The sequence below is a fragment of the Oxyura jamaicensis genome, assembly GCF_011077185.1.
Source record: "Oxyura jamaicensis isolate SHBP4307 breed ruddy duck chromosome 1 unlocalized genomic scaffold, BPBGC_Ojam_1.0 oxy1_random_OJ70393, whole genome shotgun sequence".
Taxonomy (NCBI): Eukaryota; Metazoa; Chordata; class Aves; order Anseriformes; family Anatidae; genus Oxyura; species Oxyura jamaicensis.
Window position 1 is genome coordinate 6569 of NW_023302944.1, and position 17805 is coordinate 24373.

At 37.7% G+C, this 17805-nt stretch overlaps 1 protein-coding gene across 2 annotated transcripts; it reads right to left on the reverse strand.

Moving 5' to 3' along the window:
* Positions 1-8618: 8618 nt before the first annotated feature.
* On the reverse strand, positions 8619-17273 carry LOC118156821 (gamma-aminobutyric acid receptor subunit gamma-3-like). Of its 2 annotated transcripts, XM_035311043.1 has the most exons (3): positions 17081-17273; positions 15535-15564; positions 8619-10335 (listed from the first exon to the last, which is right to left on the reverse strand). In XM_035311043.1, the coding sequence occupies exons 1-3, from the start codon at positions 17255-17257 to the stop codon at positions 10057-10059; spliced, it is 486 nt and encodes a 161-aa protein (XP_035166934.1). In that variant the 5' UTR covers positions 17258-17273; the 3' UTR covers positions 8619-10056. The 2 variants fall into 2 exon arrangements, with proteins under 2 accessions (XP_035166934.1, XP_035166935.1); XM_035311044.1 differs by lacking the exon at positions 15535-15564.
* Between the last annotated feature and the right edge of the window lie 532 nt (positions 17274-17805).

A 17805-nucleotide genomic window follows, 5' to 3' on the forward strand; every position in this document is an offset into this window, starting at 1 on the left:
GCAGAACTTATTGGCACAATTCATCATACTAGTTTATTGCACATTCAAGCCTACTGGGCAGGAAACGTTATTAAATTGGAAGACATATCAGATCCTTCTGAATTTGGCAGGATGAGCACCTTAAATCTCTGGAAGGTCTGATGTGCTCAACTCACATTTTGTCAGCCACCACAACTGACTGCAAGAATGCAGGTGCTCCAGGTTATGCTCTGCTACAGACTACAGCTGGCATTATGCTCACACTAGCAATGGTATGCTTTAAGGGCTAATGTGTAGAAGGCATGACAAAAATTATGCCTACCTGTTATTCTGGGGGTTGGGGCAAAACAACAGCTACTTGCTTATTGCACGTCAAACACCATTAGAATAAGTGCCAGCCATTGTTACAAAAGTGAAGTGCAGAATCTATGTTTATTTCTGAGTAGGTAGATCAGTACTAGTAACCAGACATATCAAAACACAAATGGAGATAAAACATGAATTGCATAGCAAACCAATAATTGAAAACAGTGGAGTTACTGAAGGGAAGTAAGATGTCCTACTGCAAGTTTATGAAAAAATATGGAAGAATTAAGTAGAATTAAGTATACTTTTTTTTTTTGAAATAAAATGTTTTTTGAAAAAAAAAAAAAAAAAAAAAAAAAAGCCTTAGTGGTAAGACCATAAAGAAGGTGTAACAAATTTTGACAGGGAAATCCCTAGTGCACTTCCAGAGAAATCTGGGAAGTTTCTTCTTTATCTGTCAGCTATCAACTCCAGTATCACTACGGACTGGAATCCTGAAAAGGAGCAGGGATTTCATATCTGAGTTTGCTGAGATCTGGCAATTCTGTGGTAATAAATGTACAAAGGAAGGAATTAAGTTGCATTCCAAGAAGACACCCTAACTTAATAATAAGTGACTGCCAAAGTAATTATACTTGTAAAAATACAGAGAATAATTTTATCAAGAAATTTAATTGCGTAAGCAAATTCAAAGAACTAGCTTTCTAATAAAAAAAAAAAAAAAGGATTAGAAGAGTTAAATAATAAAAAATATGTTTAAAGAATATTCTGAAATTATTTTCAAAAACACCCTGTCAGAAGGGTACCACACTATGCATCTACTCTTAGGCGGATTTTCAGATATTTGTTTCTATTGTTCTAAGTTTTCATCTTTCATAAGAAAATACAGTCACCAATATATGCACACAGTACTTGCATTTTCTGTTAATGTGTATTTATTTGTATCCAGAAATACAAATGTTGGGATCAAAATACGAATATAAATAGTATTCTAGACGCACAGCCCTACTCCTTAACACAAAGTAAAGTGGAATGGATGTGGTCAATCGGGCAAAGTCATTGTCTGAGAACTTGAGGAGATGAAGCACACAGGTGTTTGACTTTTCTAGTTAGGTCATTCTGGGGGATCACTAGGATGGCTATCTAACTTAGAATGACAAACTGGTACTAGTGCTACCTGTATTATTCAAGGCACATTGGGCACATAATTGTACTTTCATTTCACTATGACATCACAAGCTGCACTGCTAGCAAAGAAATCACACACCCCTAAGAAAAACTTAGTAAGGAGGGATAATTAGAAATCTAAAGTCGTATTTGCGTTCAATAAGAAAATTCAATTTGGCACATAGTTGGCAGAGTTTATGTGATTACTAAAATTGCACTCACCTGAAAATAAAAAAAAATCCATATGTTGTCAAGTATTGGAAGAAAAAAATGTTTTGAAAAGAGCATAGTGAGAGTTTAAAACAGGATTGTATGAGATGGTTGGTGACTGCCTGTGATAGTCACAGACTGGATTCAGATTCCTTACAGCCTGATGTTCCTACCTGTGACAACCGCCTGTTGGCTCATGATTTAGGGTTACTATTGCACATGAGCATGAATGACAATAAAGTCACAGGACTCCTTAAAAACTATAAAAGAGAATATGGAGGCTGATACTGTAATCTCTCTGCACAAGATTTGCCACTTTTGTTCAGGGGAGCATTGCTTTGTGGAAAGATATTCTGAGATGTTGTTCCCTTTTGGAGCACTCTGGTAATGTTGTACTTCCCCATTCTGCCCGTGTAATTCTATTGTATGCAATTATTTTACCAACTTTCTATGAATTCAAAAGGAGCTCACACTGTAATGACCCCATATTGTCTTTATGTATAGAATAGACTCTGTAACATGCTCTTTTCTGCATTCCTTTATCAGCGATATTTTTCAAATATGGTGTCAATATCAGTATCTCCATTTTCTTTGAAGGTGCAATTTAGAAATTTTCAAATTTACCTGTTCTAGGCCTCTCACTTTACATACGTAAATTACAAACCTCTCTATGCTTTTAGGCCAGTCAATGCGTAGTCAACACATCCAGAACAAAGATCTTCCTTTTTGCTTGTAAGAATATTTTAAGCTAACTCCCTCTTCTGGTCAACAGCATTGGTTGGATGAGGGTTTTTGACTCGGGTAGACCTGGAGACCTTCTCTTTTAAAACTAGTAATCATAACAAATGACAATCAGTCACCAGCTTCACTGTGGATATTTCATCCTTTGTATTTTATAATTTATTGTGTTTGTACAACTTCACCTATCCCAAGCATTGCCAAAGGCTGCAAGAAGGTAAAGAAACATTAAGGAAATACTGATTGCCTTGAAGAAGCTGTTGGAATTACTAATTGGGGCACTTGGGTTCCCCTACAGCAAGCTCTGCAGCCTGGCTTAGGCTTCCAAGAAATGCTGAATTCTGTGAGTGCTTTGATGGCATCAAATAGGCTGTTGTGGCTTCTCTGGCTAGTGTCATTCATTTCCTAGATAAAAGAATACCTGGCAAATAACTGACTGCATTACTGCCTGGTTTGCCTGTCTCAGTCCTTGAGAAATCCTGCTGAAGGCATATGAATAAACATAAGCACAGATCTTCCACTCTTTTACTTTGTCCTTCATAAACAGTAAATGATTAGAAGATCAGAACACATGCTTTGACAGAAAGTAGAGTATTCTCAAGTGTCCAGCTCTGAGGCACAGAACTTCAGGATGAATTTTATTGTCTAATTTCATATATATTCTGGGAAAACCCTTGAGAAATCTAGATACATACAGACACTGGCTTGAGGACCCACAACAAAAGAGGAAAACTAGAAGAAAGTAAAGTTTGTAGAAAGGAATGCATAATAACAGAACTTGGATATATCTCTTGAGGAATGATATCAGAAACTAGTGAAGTTCTGGAAGTCAGTCATAATCCAAAACCATTTAAAGAAATAGCTGCTAGGTAAATTGGATTATTAGAACCCATATTTAGGACTTATTATTAAGCTCTAATTTAGAACCTAGTCCCAGACTGTGTTACAGGGCATCATATCTCTTCCACTAAGCCATCACAGGCACACTGTATTAAAATTCACTACCTTGTCAAAGCAATAATTCATTATTATTTTTTTTTTTTTCTGTTAAAACATGATTTCATTATAGATACAAAACATTGCTTTATTTTTAACATCCAAAACAATTGCCTAAATTAAGAGAAAAGTAGATTCTCTGTTCAGACAAACCATGAATCCCTGGGGAAAAGGCAAGAGTATTTGAAGACAAATTCTTTCCAGACAATCCATGAATCCCTGGGGAAAAGGCAAGAGTATTAAGGCCACTGAGTCTTGAAGGAAGGCCTTTATTTTTTGCTTATGTACAGGTGTCCCTGAAGAAGACAACGGGCTGAAAATCTTATATACATACAAATAGGCTATAAAACTAATGACGCTATGCTTTTTCCAGTATGGAAGTGAAAGTTTCAAACCTTGCTATTGAATAGGTTAGAAATCAGAATATTTCTGCTGTGATGTGATACAGCCTGCTACTGGATCAGTGGCACTTTTAAACATTGCTTCCAGCAGACCCCATATGAAAATAAATGACATATGCTCTCCCCAGATTGTTTTCTCCTGTGTTCCCCTGTGTTTTCTCTTGCCCTGTGTTACCACAACCAAGTGGTAAGTCATTAGTGAAGGAGCATTGCAGGATGGCTGCTGTGCATGAGTCAATGTTTCAGTCTGTTGGCTCCTCCTCATATATCTTCTAGAAATACACAGTAAATATTTTGTAAAAGTTGGCAATGAATGCCTTACTAAGAGAACACCCTGTTCTTTGTGCTAGGCCCTGATCAATTAGATGGTAACACTGTTATCAGCACTTGCTACTAGTGGTGGAGCAAAAAAAGAGGTAGAAATTAAAAGAAAATAAAAGAGGATTAGAAAGTGTTGGCATTAGTCATATTTTTACAGTGTTGTCCTTGAAATTTGCTCAATGTATTAGAATAATAATATCAGAATAAGCTTCTAATGTAGCACAATCTCAGACTTCTGGGAATCGGTGATTGAATTAGAAGTTAAATGTTAACTGGAGAGCTGGAGCATGTCAGTATCACAAGTTAGGGCTGGAGCATGTCAGTATCACAGTGTACCCCAATAGAGTGAGAGTTTAACCAATGTCATAGAGCGTGACTATAGCTTTCTGAAACACTTCAGTTTGATGTTCATTTTCTTTCAGTAAGACTAAGCCTGGCAATACTTAATAATTATTTCATTCATTGGCAGAAAATGATCAACAGAGTTTACAAAAGCAAGGTTGGTGGGGGAGTAACGCTGAGCCCTCCCACATCTATAGATGACAAGTATCATATCAAGATGACATTTGCCCAGCATTAGCTAGGAGAAGGTTTGTGTCTTGAGCAGCTGGTTCTCTCTGCACATTTCGCGTGGCCTCCATTAAGAGGACAGTTAAGGCAAAGCATGAAGACACCTTAACCAATAGTTTGCAGTTGCAGGACCCAACAGCAAAGGGATTGAGCTAATTTTGTGCTTGCCAATAATGAAGGCAAGGAGAGGGGGAAAGAAGGGAAGGAGGAAGAAAAGATCTAAACTGAACCAACAGAAGAAAAAAACCTCACCTTTCAACCATGAAATGCCTTTCCAGTGAATGGTCTGTTTTTTGCCTGCTTTAAACAGTCTTTTAGAAAATGACCTGGATGAGGTAAACATCAGCCTTGAGCTGATACTTGGCACTTCTCAAATGGCATTAAGTTGCTGAATGAAGAAGGAAGGATTTTGCTAAACTGCTGAAATCCCACTGCAGTTTTCTTGCTAGTTAAGAATTAAGGAACCTACAGACTGCTTAAGAAATACAGAAAAATCAGTCAAGTCTTGGTATGTAAGTTGATGACATGTAGAACAACAGTGTTCAGGAAGAACTCCAGTATGGTCATTGGCCCTCTTTCTGACTCAAACACCAGGAATAGTATATCCTTCAATATCAAGAAATGCTAAAGGCACTAATGTAAGAGGCACAAAGATTTCACTGCTACCTTGAAAAACAATCATTTACTTGAGTAAGCAGCTAAGATCATTCGACATGGCTTGTCTTTTCTTTGTGCTTTATGGAAATCCAGAAAGAGCAGCCAATGGGAAAAGTACAGTGAATTATGGACAGCCTCTACAAGTTGCAGTGAATGCTTGGTTGGCAGTTTAGTAGGTAACACCAACTGTCCAGATCGTGAGGCTGATGAAATGTCTTAAACATCTACAATCTTCCTTCCCACAGAATAACTAGTACGGCAACTATGATTTTTTCAGAGCTGTCTTGCACTTGTTCACTTCAAGCATGGGCAAGCCAGTCATCTTTCTAGATGTATGGTGAAATTTGCTGTAAAAATGAGGTAAGCATCCTTCCCTAGGTCACAAAAAGATTGGGGAAGGTAAGTTGTAATAAATTCATGCAGCAACATGAGGTTTTAGGCTCATAGACAGATTAGAGATGTAGAAGTGTTTGAGATAGTTATCTGAGTTATTTGGCAGGATGCTTCCAGTTCCCAAAATATCATTTCCTATCAGCTAAAGGCTCATATGTCACTGCTGTTCCAGCTGATGAATATGTAAACCACCAGGTGGATGATTTGGAATTAGCTGTCAGTAGATGGTGGGGAAAACAGAATAAGAGGAGTGGGACAGCAACAATAACAATCTCCTCCTCCTGTTTCTGTCTCACATTACTTGTCACTGTTTCTATCAAGACAGTTATGGATTTTTGGATTCTTCCTGCTGTAACTGTAATCATTTTTATTGACCCAATATATAAGTGAGAGTTGATGAGGGAGGAAAGAAAAATCTGAAAGAGAAAATAAAAAAAAGGGTTAACAAAATGCCTAAGGAGATTTATTTTTTTTATATATATAAAAAAAAGGTTTAATATAATAAAGTTACGTTAAAATTGTGTAGAGTATTTCAGTTCCACAGTACTGCTAGACAAAGAGACAGCATAAACTGGCTGCAAGTTGTTATATGCTTATTCATGGTAGAATGTCAGTAAAAGAAGGAGGCATGTTAGACATCAAGGCCAGAAGAATAGAGAAGACTGAATTAAACTTAAAACTATTTTTTTTACATTCTTAATTGCCTTGAAAATGCTGCTTTTAATGCAGGAAAACACTGTCAATCAACTTTTAAGTGAAGGCAGGGAAATAAGGTTTGATTTTATGTCTACTCATCTTGGAAAAGTTGGTCGTCTCACAGCAAAAAAAAAAAAAAGCTAAAAAAACTCACAGTCTTTCTGTAACTTTAGAATGGAAAGAATGCAATGTGAAGTTACTTGATTTTGTGGTTTTACATACTTATCTAAATGCAAATGATTTTATTTTACTAATCTTTTTTCTTCTTCTTCTTCTTTTTCCTTTTTTTTTTTTTTTTTTTTTTTTTTTTCTCCTTCTTCCCTTCCCTTCCCTGCCTTGGAAAAGTATAAAATAAGTACTCAATAACAAAAAGAAGTAGCTGAATAATTGCAAGTCATGAGTATGAAATCATCTGATTCAAAAACATTCTAAAAGGCTAAAAGGTGCTTCTTACATTTCTCATGGGACAGCGCACAGTAGTGTTAATCCTTTTCAATTTGCAAAGGAAGAAAAAGAATATCTGGAGGTTAATAAGGATATTCCTTACTACTACAGAAGGGTCTGGCACACAGATATATGTGGACCATGTTATCTAGGTGTCTAGAATAATTACATTTTGAATGATGCAGAACCTAGAAAACTTATCTTCCCTGATCTCTACAGATTCAAAATTGCTGCCAAAGCACAGAGCAGTGAAGCAGAGAGAGTAAACCAAGCAACTAGGAGTAAGCAGACAAATGTATTCTGGAACACTTTTTTTTTTTTCCTTTGTACTTAAATCCAGAGTAAAATAAATTACAAAGTAGAATATGCCCTTTGCTGTCAGTATAACAGAGGAAACCAGTAGTACCTGCAGATTCTTTCTTGGTTAGGAGCATGGAAAAGAGTAGAATTATATGCTTCCAAGTTCTGCTTATGAAAGCAGTCAGAAAGAAGAGGCAATATAAATGGACTTTAGTCTTTCAAGTAAGGAACTGACAAGACTGTGTGTTTTTAGCTGTAGTGGACAAGCATGAACAGAAGTGTATAAGTACATGCTTATCATCAGAAATAGGAACATTTCACTTCCATACTTACTCCTTGGAGGTTCACTGATATGGAATTGCTAAACAAACCTCACTCCACTCATTCAGGATTTAGAACCATAGAATCATTACGGTTGGAAAAGCCCTCTAAGATCATCTGGTCCAACCATCCCCCTACCACCAATGTCACCTACTAAATCATGTCCCTAAGCACCATGTCCAACCTTTCCTTAAACATCCCTAGGGACGGTGACTCCACCACTTCCCTGGGCAACCCGTTCCAATGCCTGACTGCTCTTTCTGAGAGGAAATTTAATGGTGGAAGCTACCTCCTTGTGTTTCATCTGTCTAAATACTCCCAAACAAATCAACTGGTTGTGCAGAGGGTTTGCAGGATCAGGTCCTCAAAAGATAATTGTTTCCAATTTCTTATTTAGTCTTATTACTGGTATTCTTATAAAATATGGCTGAATGTGGCTGTTAGGATAGATTAAAATGCAATTCCAAACCAGGATATTAAACTTCAATTCAACCTCCTTCTTGCATGACTGAAAATACCAATTTCATTCTTAAATAAAGCCACACTTCCAATGCAGGATACAAAGGTTTACAAAGTAGTAGGTATACAGAGTAATTTGTGACTGAGAGTTAGCAAAAACTTCAACACATATTTTGAAATCAGAAAGTCATTATTGGTTTACAAGACATCAAAATGGGATTTATTTATTTTTTTAATTAAAAAAAAAAAAAAAAGAGGTTTTGATACTACCCACAAATATTTATTCACTGTGTTTGTAATCTGAGTTTCATTAGTTCTTGGAGAAGTGATTCCCCTCTCTCCCTAAACCCAGTCCTTGTCTCTGATATTTTAGACAAGCGAAAAACAGAAGATAAACTAGATTTATCTTTCTTATTAGTATTTTTTCTTAATTAAAAAATTTGCTGGAAGCACAGGGAAACAGCAATGACAGACATCGATGTTTCAAAGAACATGACAGCATTTCTGTTCTTTTCTAATTATCATTGCAATAGTTTTTTCTTGTTTGTAGGATTTCCTTCTGAGCAGACAAAGAACTGCTCTTCAATCACATCTACTATCTTTATTTATTTATTTATTTTCCAAATACTGTGTGGAAGAAACAATTTTTTTTTATTATTATTTTTTTTTGAGGTGAATCTGTCTAATCTGTTGTAACAGTTTGTTATCCAAAAGGTAGTGAAAAGCCATTACTATTTAGTCTTGAATTTGTTTTGTTCCTTAATAATTATTGAAACAGTCTGTAAAAAAAGTAATATAGTTTAACACTGTAAAACTAATTTTTGAAAAAAATGGTCCTTTTAAGAATATAATGGTCAACAGTTTGAAAAGTACAAAATACCTCTCTATACTAAAATGTAGTTGGTAGTTTAGGAAAGATCTACATGTGGCAGCTATTCCATGTTTGATCCAGGGGGTGACAGTCCCATAAAAGTTTTCAGTCTTCAGGTCAGATCCAAGGAATATATAACATAAATAAGGACTGCAAAATTTAACTTTATGGAAGAAATTAAAACCGCCTTTGGCACTCAAAGTTTTTTTTTCTTTTTTTTTTTTTTTCTTAATTTTATAAAATAACTTTGGAAGAAAAAAGATAGGAATGCATGAGAGCACTTTTTAGTAAATTGCAATCTGAAGAAAGTCACATATTCCTAGTGCTATTATATAGTGATTTTACTCATGGCCTATCAACTGTGATCTGCTACAATGACACAAACAAGCAGGAATCTTGTCCTGCTTCAAGTAGAGTACTTTAGAAATCAATGACAATCCTGTGTTTAACCAGTCATAAAAAAAGACAGTTAAAAGCTTGAAAAACAGTAGAAGTTATGCCTACAGTTGCCTCAGAGATAGTCAAGTCTTATTTATATCAAAATATTAGTGTTCTTAGAACTCTGCCTTTTCATCTCAAATTAAAACCAATACATGTAGGTAAGTGGCTAATTCCATAAATCCCAGACCTTTGAAGTAAGTAGCTTCCCTGTTTTAATTTCACCAAAGACATTTATTACTGTCTTTTGGTGGTTTCTCTATATCAAGGAGATCACCAGGAAAATATTTCCCAGAACCTATGGGATATAGCTCAAGCAAGTTTAAATATAAATGGGTGGTTTCATTGGCTTTAGCTTATTTGCCAGTGCCGGTGTATGTTGCTCTGAGCCTCAGGGATATGGCAGCATTTTGAAGAAAGTATGGGAATGAAGAACAAAAATGACATACTTAATCCTTGCCTGAATTGTGTATAGCTTCTATGCCAAGGGAGAATAGTAAGAATTCTAATATACAATAATTATTCATAAACATTGCTTACACTACAAATTCAGCTGAATTTTGTAAGAATCTTTCCCTTAAAATGAATAGCAGTAAGGAGAGAATTCTTCCACATTTTTCTTTTTCAGGAAATTACATATTAAAATTCTTCATCAGGATCTGTGATGGTGAAGGTTAATGTGGCCTCTATAATTTGAGATGAAACCGACCATGTCCTTCACTTTTTCTGCACTTCCACCATCCCTCCGCAGTGTGAAAACACGACAGTCTTCACCACTACAGGCAACATTTAAAGATAGAGGTATCCAACCCAGTAGACCAGGTTAAACAGCAGGAAGGATGTAGGAAAAAAGACCCTAGAGTAAGAATCCAGTTCTAAGATGTCTATGTGAATCCGTCCTCTCCTCCATGAGCCTGATTTACATTCTTCATAACAACAGAAAAAGCTCTGGCAGTCTTTCCCATCCAGACATTCATAGACACATGCCTCTTCAAATTCTTGCCAGTACATGGCATTGTTCAATGTGATGACTGTAGTTGGTGGTCTCATATCAAGTACAGAATAATTCTGAGGAGAGAAAAAGAAATCACCAGTTTGATAAACTTTTATGGATGATGCACAGTTGATAATCATGGAAAAAAACACAGGAGACATGAAAGATGATAGGAGTAAGATGTCAATACCACAGGAATTCTAGATTTAGGGAACAACTTTCTTTCCCTTGAAGGATGCCTTTTCAGATGAATTTCCATGTAGAGTGGCAAGTTAAATAAGCTGCATTCTCTTAACCTTACCATGATTTGTAAAAACAGATATGGTTACAAACAGATAACTATGATTTCAACACAGGATTTTAAATGCCACTCTTAGGCATGTACCCTTAGTGGTTTTTGCACTAATCACGCTCAGAAACAGGATACTTAGATATCATGCCTCCTCAGAATTTGACTCGCGTTTACAGATCTCTCCTTCTTCAATGAAATCTCTATTTACATTTTGTCACCTTTCCTGTCACACCATTTCCTATTCATGAAAGGTACTTTCTCATGATAGTATCTCTCATCAAGCCAGTCACCCCATTCTCACAAAGGTCACCTCCTCTGCTGTCATCACTAGGAAAGCTCCTATCTGCTTTGCTGCCTGTCTGCACCACCCTGACAAAGCAGACCTCAGCGCCATCATCATGGTTTTCTCCAAGTGTTTTCTCAGGGGCCCCTCCCCTTCCCAATGTATTAAGCATTGCCATTGCCTGGAGGAGCAAGCTACTCATGCTTCTGCATTATGTCTCCTTACACTCTGGAGGGAGCTCTCTAGGAAAGTCCAGGTCCCTTCTTCCATGCTTGCTATACAGAATATACCTTCTGTTGAAGGTGTAGAGACATATATAAATAACTTTCACCCTGCATGTGAAAGAGGTCACTGTTAAGGTGCGTCATGGGATATTTTCCTTCTTCTGTTTGATTTTGCATACCACAGTATTACCCATCTCATTACATATGTCTGGTCCTTGAACTAAGAATTTTGTGTGGGAGCTCTCCTGCTCAGATGTCAGTGTCTGTGATGTAGGTAACTATGTCTGAACATGGTCCTTGAGCTATCCAGCCGTTTACTTCTTGGGCACAATTCATCTCAGTGTAAGTAAATAACTAAAATCTCCCAGGTATATTGTGCAATGAACTGCAAAAAGATTCAAGTTTAGAGGCAGATTATTGTGAATCTATTTATTGTGAATGACTTTGAGATTAGATAACACAAATTACACCCTCCTGGTCTTCTCTTTCATTTGTAAAGTTTCAGGTAGCTGATATCAGAGTTTTACAATGGGCTACCACATGGAAAAGGTCTCAGGTTATTGTACATTCCTGTAGCACTTTGGAGAGAAAAATAGCTATCATGAAAGTATACATGGAATTGTGCTGTACTACTATATCATATATTGCCCATTTCCTGCATGCTTTTTGAAAATTTCCTACTCACGGACTAACTTTTTTTTATATATCTGGCTACATTTTTTGTTTTAAAAAGGATAAATGCAAATGTAGATCCCCCATATGATTTCGGAAAATGAAGAGAAAGAAATGCCCTGGTTTTGCAAAGAAAACATTCTCATTTATCAATATATACATTTTTAATTTGTTATTGTTCTGTTCTACCAAGTTTCTGCTCATTGCATAAGATAAATACCTTGATAAAACAATTAGGTTAATCTGGTTGCTTTAATTTCTGTCAGTTAAGAAGGGTCTAGAGCTGACTAGATACCAGGTGAAGGTGAATAGTATCTGCTTTGTCACAGAATCACAGAACCACAGAATGGCTGAATTTGTAAGGCACCACTGGAGGCCATCTGGTCCAACCCCCTACTCAAGCAGGGCCACCCAGAGCAGGCTGCCCAGGACCATCTCCTGGTGGGCTTTTTAAAATCTCCAAGGAGGAGACCCCACAATATCTCTAGGCAACCCATGCCAGTGCTCCGTCACCCGCAGGAAGTACAGAAATGCTTTCTGATGTTCAGAGGGAACCTCCAGTGTTCCAGTTTGTGCCCATTGTCTCTGGTCCTGTCACTGGGCACCACAGAAAAGAGTCTGCCTCCATCCTCTTTGCATCTTTCCTATAAATATTTATAGACACTCTTGAGATCTCCCTGAGCCTTCTCTTCTCCAGGCAGAACAAGCCTAGATCTTAGCCTTTCCTCATGTGTGGGCTGATCCAGTCCATTAATCATTTTCATTTTCACTGGAATCTCTCCAGTTCATGTCTCTCTTATACTGGGGAGCCCAAAACTGGACACAGTGCTCCAGGTATGGCCCCCACCAGAGGGGAAGAATCACCTCCTTCAACCCACTGGCAGTGCTTTGCCTAGTGCAGTCCAGGATACTGTTAGCCTTCTGTGAGGCAAACATTTGATACTATTTCCCACAACATTCTGCTAGTGAAACTGGCTGTTCCTGGCTTGGAGGGAAGTACTTGTCACTGGGTAGAAAACTGGATGGATGGCCAGGCCCAAAGGGTCATTGTGAATTGAGTTAAATCTGGTTGGCAGCCAGTCACAGGTGGTATTCTCCAAGGCTCAGTATTGGTGTGAGTTATGTTTAATATTTTTATCAATAATCTTGATAAGGAGATTGAGTGCACCCTTAGGAATTTCACAGATGACACCAAACTGGGCAGGAATGTTGATCTGCTTGAGGGTAGGAAAGCTCTGCAGAGGGATCTGGATAGGCTGGATTGATGGGCTGCGTCCATTGTGTCCACTCATTTAACAAAGCTAAATGCTGGGTATTGTGCTGGGTCACAACAACCCCACACAGTGATATAAGCTTGGGGAAGAATGGCTGGAAAGTTGCCTGGCAGAAAAAGACCTGCAGGTGTTGGTCAACAGCCAGACGGACATCAGCAAGCAGTGGGTCCAGGTGACAAAAAAGGCCAATGGCATCCTGGCCTGAATCAGAAATAGCATGGCCAGCAAGACAAGGGAAGTCCAGAGTACTGTGTTCAGCTCTGGGCCCCTGAGCACAAGAGGGACACACACTGAGGGCATTGACATTGTTCAGCCTGGAGAAGAGCAGGAACCAGGAAGGCCTTATAGCAGCCTTCCAGGACCTAAAGGGGGCCTACAGGAAAACTGGGGGGGGGGGGGGGGGGGCCCTCTTTGTCAGGGAGGGGAGTGACAGGACAAGGGGTAATGGCTTTAAACTAAGATAGGGTAGAATTAGATAAGATATTAGGAGGAAAATCTTTACTCAGAAGACAGTGAGGCACTGATACTGGTTGTCCAGAGAAGCTGTGGATGCCCCATACCTGGAAGTGTTCAAAGCCAGGTTGGATGGGGCTTTGGGCAACCTGGTCTGGTGGGAGGTGTCCCTGTCCATTACAGGGGGTTGGAACTGGGTGATCTTTAAGGTCCCTTCCAACCCAAACCATTCTATGATTCTAAGTTATTGTCCCTCTGTACTCAGCACTCATGAGACTACACCTTGAGTATTATGTTCAGTTTTGAGCCCCTCACTACCAGAAAGATACTGAGCTGCTACAACATATTCAGAGAAGAGCAATGATGCTGGTGAAGGGACTAGAAAATAAAACATATGAGGAGCAGCCAAGGAAACTAGGCTTGTTTAGTCTGGAAAAGAAGAGGCTGAGGGGAGACCTGATCACTGTCTAACAACTACCTGAAAGGACATTGTAGTTAAGAGTGTGTTGGTCTCTTTTCTCAGGTGACAAGTGATAGGACATGAGGAAACAGTCTTAAGATGCACCAGGGGAGGTTTAGATTTAATATCAGGAAGAATTTCTTCACAAAAGGTGATTGAGCATCGAAATGGTCTGCCCAGGTGTCATGGTTTTGGCTGGGATAGAGTTAATTTTCTTCATAGGTGCTCTCACAATGTTGTGTTTTGGATTTTTGATGAAAATAGTGGTGATAACACACCAATGTTTTCAGTTGTTGCAGAGCAATGCTTACAGAGAGCCAAGGAGTTTTCAGCTTCTCCTCCAACCCCTGCCAGCATGGAGGATGGGGGTGCACCAGGAGCCGAGAGGGGTCACACCAGGAAAGGTGACCCAGGCTGACCAAAGGGATATTCCAACTCATATGACATCATGCTAAGCAATACAAGCTGGGGTAAAGAAGGACGGGTATATGTGGGTGTGTGTGACGTTTGGAGCGATGGCACTTGTCTTCCTAAAAAACGTTCCATGTGATAAGCCCTGCTTTCTTGGAAGTGGCTGAACACTTGCCTGCTCATGGGAAGCAGCAAGTGAATTAATGTGCTTTATTGACTTAACGTTTCAGAAAATTCTTTCCAGAGAATGACAGCAGTAGGAAGTATATAAATGCAATGCCTCTTGTAAGCCATTCATTATCAACAAGCAGACTTTCAATGCTACATGAGCTCTTTATAGTATAGAATAATACTTCAGAAAACTTATTTTTTTAAAGAGCATTATTTTAACAATATTTATAGAAGGTGAGCTAGTAACTTGGAGCTAGCAGTTGCAAATCATGAAGTTCAGATTACGCAAATCAATAAATGTGAATACAATGGTTTGGTTCTGTTGTTGTACTTATTTGTATCTGATTTCTGGAAAACAGATCATCCAACCAGCATTAGCTGCCCCTCTGCCTACTTTGTGTATATTGTAGTACGTACCATGGTTACAGATTTCATACAAAATAGAGACACAATTTTGTGCTCAGTTTAAATTTTATTACGCTTGTACTTAAACAAATAGTTACCTGGAAGTTTGGGGAACAGAATTAATTCTATTGGTAGATACAGTACTAACACAACTCTGTGCTAAACTTTTGTTCATAAATTGTTTGAAAATCCACCTGAAAATTTGCTAAAGATTTTACAGCTACACATAAACAAATTATTTTCTATGAAATTCAGTTAAAACTCCATGTACATTTATGATAGAACTTGTGCTTATTACTTTTTCCTATAATGTAATGAGAAACTGTAGTATTACATAAAGGAGACACGCGATATTCCTAGGTAGAAATAGCACATAATGTTTACACTTGACTCTTTTCCCTCCCAAATCATTTGATAAGTCCTGATAGAAAGAGGCAGTTATGTTTCTCTTCCAAAGCCAAAAACAAACTGACCTTTTAACAAAAAAGCAAAACAATATTTATAGTGAAGTCAAGGTAAAGCATAACATAGCATTACAGCTTTCTCAGAAATTATTGCAAATAAATGTCAACCATACATTGCTATCACAGAACTCCATTGCTATCACAGAATAAAATAGTGTACTTACCATCACATGACCAAAACTGACATCAGGTAGCTTAAATAAAGATAACAAAAGAAATAGTCAGAAGAAAACATAATTATTGCTTCATATCCATCTGATGTTCAATAATGTTTCTTAAAATAACCCCCTAAATGCATTTCTCCATAGAACTATTCATACTGAATATTCAGTATACTTAGTATAATATTCTGCACACTTTATAGCTGCATGAAACCTCAGCAGAATGTGCACCTAGCTTCCGTCCACTTTAAGTCTTTACTCTTTTTTTTTTTTTTTTTTTTTTAATTTAGCAAACAATTGCTAAGTAAGGATTTCTTCTTGTGTTAACTTAAATATCATCAATGTTGCATGTTTTCCTTCAGCTTCTTTCACATGTCTGGAAATATATCCAACTCACAAAGATACTAATGACTTTTTCATTCAGTCTCCCTATAGGATGGCAATTTTAGTTTGATCATTAGCAAGTTCATTTTGATTGTCCCATAAATTTCTTTTGGTAACACTCTTCTTTTGCCTTTCTTGTGCAATGCATTTTTACAAGAAGCTATTAGAGGTTTAATGGAGTTTTCATTGACTAAGTTTATGGGTTTCTAGGCTTCCTCTAATTCCATATGTGTTCTGTCTTTTCCTACATTAGTTCTTCATTCAATCACTTTCTGTACGTCTTCATTCAATTCATTTCTATCTCATGATCTATGGTGCTTTGAACTTAGCTTTCTCTCTCTTCAATTTCCTCCTTCACAATTTTCCTGTTATGCTTCCTATTCCTGATTGTTTCCCCCTTTGCACAAAATGGCATCCAATCTCTCCAACTACCAGTCTCAAACACAGATTTTCCAGTGATGTTGAATGGACAACCTGCTTCCCCTCCCTGACATTTAAACTGAGTTTTTTTTTTTTTTTTTTTTTTTTTTTTCTTCATTATACTGCCTCCTGCCATTCTCTTAGTCAGTTATAATGGACACCAGACAATTCTTCCTACATGGCTGTTTTGATACTACATAAAGAACTTGAGTGTTTGTTACTCTTAGGAGAGTCTTTGTCCAAAAATGCAACCACATATAAAACCTTTGTAAGTGACATTATCCGTTTTTGCATGTGGAAACATTTGTGCATAGAGTTAAAACAAGTGCTGGTTGTCCCCGTCCCCCCCCCCCCAAAAAAAAAAAAAAAAAGAATTAAATCCAATTTGTAAAGTTCACAAATATTTCTAGACCTGTTAAGCCACAAGATAGCATATGCATTTGAATATATTGATGTATGTTTAATTGTATAACAAGTTGTGAACTCTGTTTCGGTGGAGTCCTTTCTGACTACCAACACAATAATGGGAGGACAAAAGATACATGGGCAGGGCTGCTGCTTCATGGTCAGCAGATTGCTTCTGTTAGGAGCAAACTTTCCATCAGCTTTCAGAGCAGATCATACCATGAACTGGGAAAAGCTAGGAAGAGTGGAGTGTCATGTGATTACAGGATGTCAGTGAATGATTCTCTGCTCTCAGGGCCAGATACAGTCTCAAAAGTAAATTAAAGCACCCCCATCTTACCGACTTTTTCTTCTTAGTACAGTTTGGTTTCCTGCAACTGGAGTAGTAGTTGAGGGTTGCATACTCCATCAGAGCAGCAAAGACAAATAGAAAGCATACAGTCACAAACAAATCCATAGCGGTGACATAGGAGACACGGGGTAATGACTTTCTTGCAATGGTACTCAAAGTTGTCATGGTCAATACTGTGGTAATTCCTGCAGAAAAAATCTGATTTTAATTGTATGCAACATCCTTTCTGCAGCCACAGAATAACCTTTGGAAACCAACACATAAAACAGAGTGCCAAGTCCACCCAATTAATTAAAGGAAATTCATTAATTTCATCTGGTAGTATAAAAGCAATGAAAAAAAATATCATCAGTAGAACCACCAGTATTTTGTAAACAAATATTTCCTCAGCTGTTTACATTTGTCTTTGCAAAACTTCAATTCCCATGCCTCTCCATGTGGTTTTCCTTATCTCTTCTTTTTCTGGCCCCAGTTAGGTTGGAGTTGGGGGTTCAGGAGGAGAAAATGAAGAAATTTTTAAAGAAAAGTGTAAAGCTTAAAGGATATTGAACCCAGAACAATTAAAGAAGCAAAGAAATAACCAACAATGACAAGAACTACAAAAGTAGGACAGCAACAACAAAGAAAGAAACATGGAGTTCATCACAGCAATACTGCTGTAATGAACTCCATGTGGTTTTCCTTATCTCTTCTTTTTCTGGCCCCAGTTAGGT

Excerpts from the sequence above, each read along its gene's own strand:
- LOC118156821 (XM_035311043.1), bottom strand. The coding sequence starts at position 17,257 with ATGACAACTTTGAGTACCATTGCAAGAAAGTCATTACCCCGTGTCTCC. Across the intron at positions 15,565-17,080 it reads GTACTAAGAAGAAAAAGTCG|CTACCTGATGTCAGTTTTGG; the intron begins GTAAGATGGGGG and ends TCTTTATTTAAG. Across the intron at positions 10,336-15,534 it reads TCAGTTTTGGTCATGTGATG|AATTATTCTGTACTTGATAT; the intron begins GTAAGTACACTA and ends TTCTCTCCTCAG.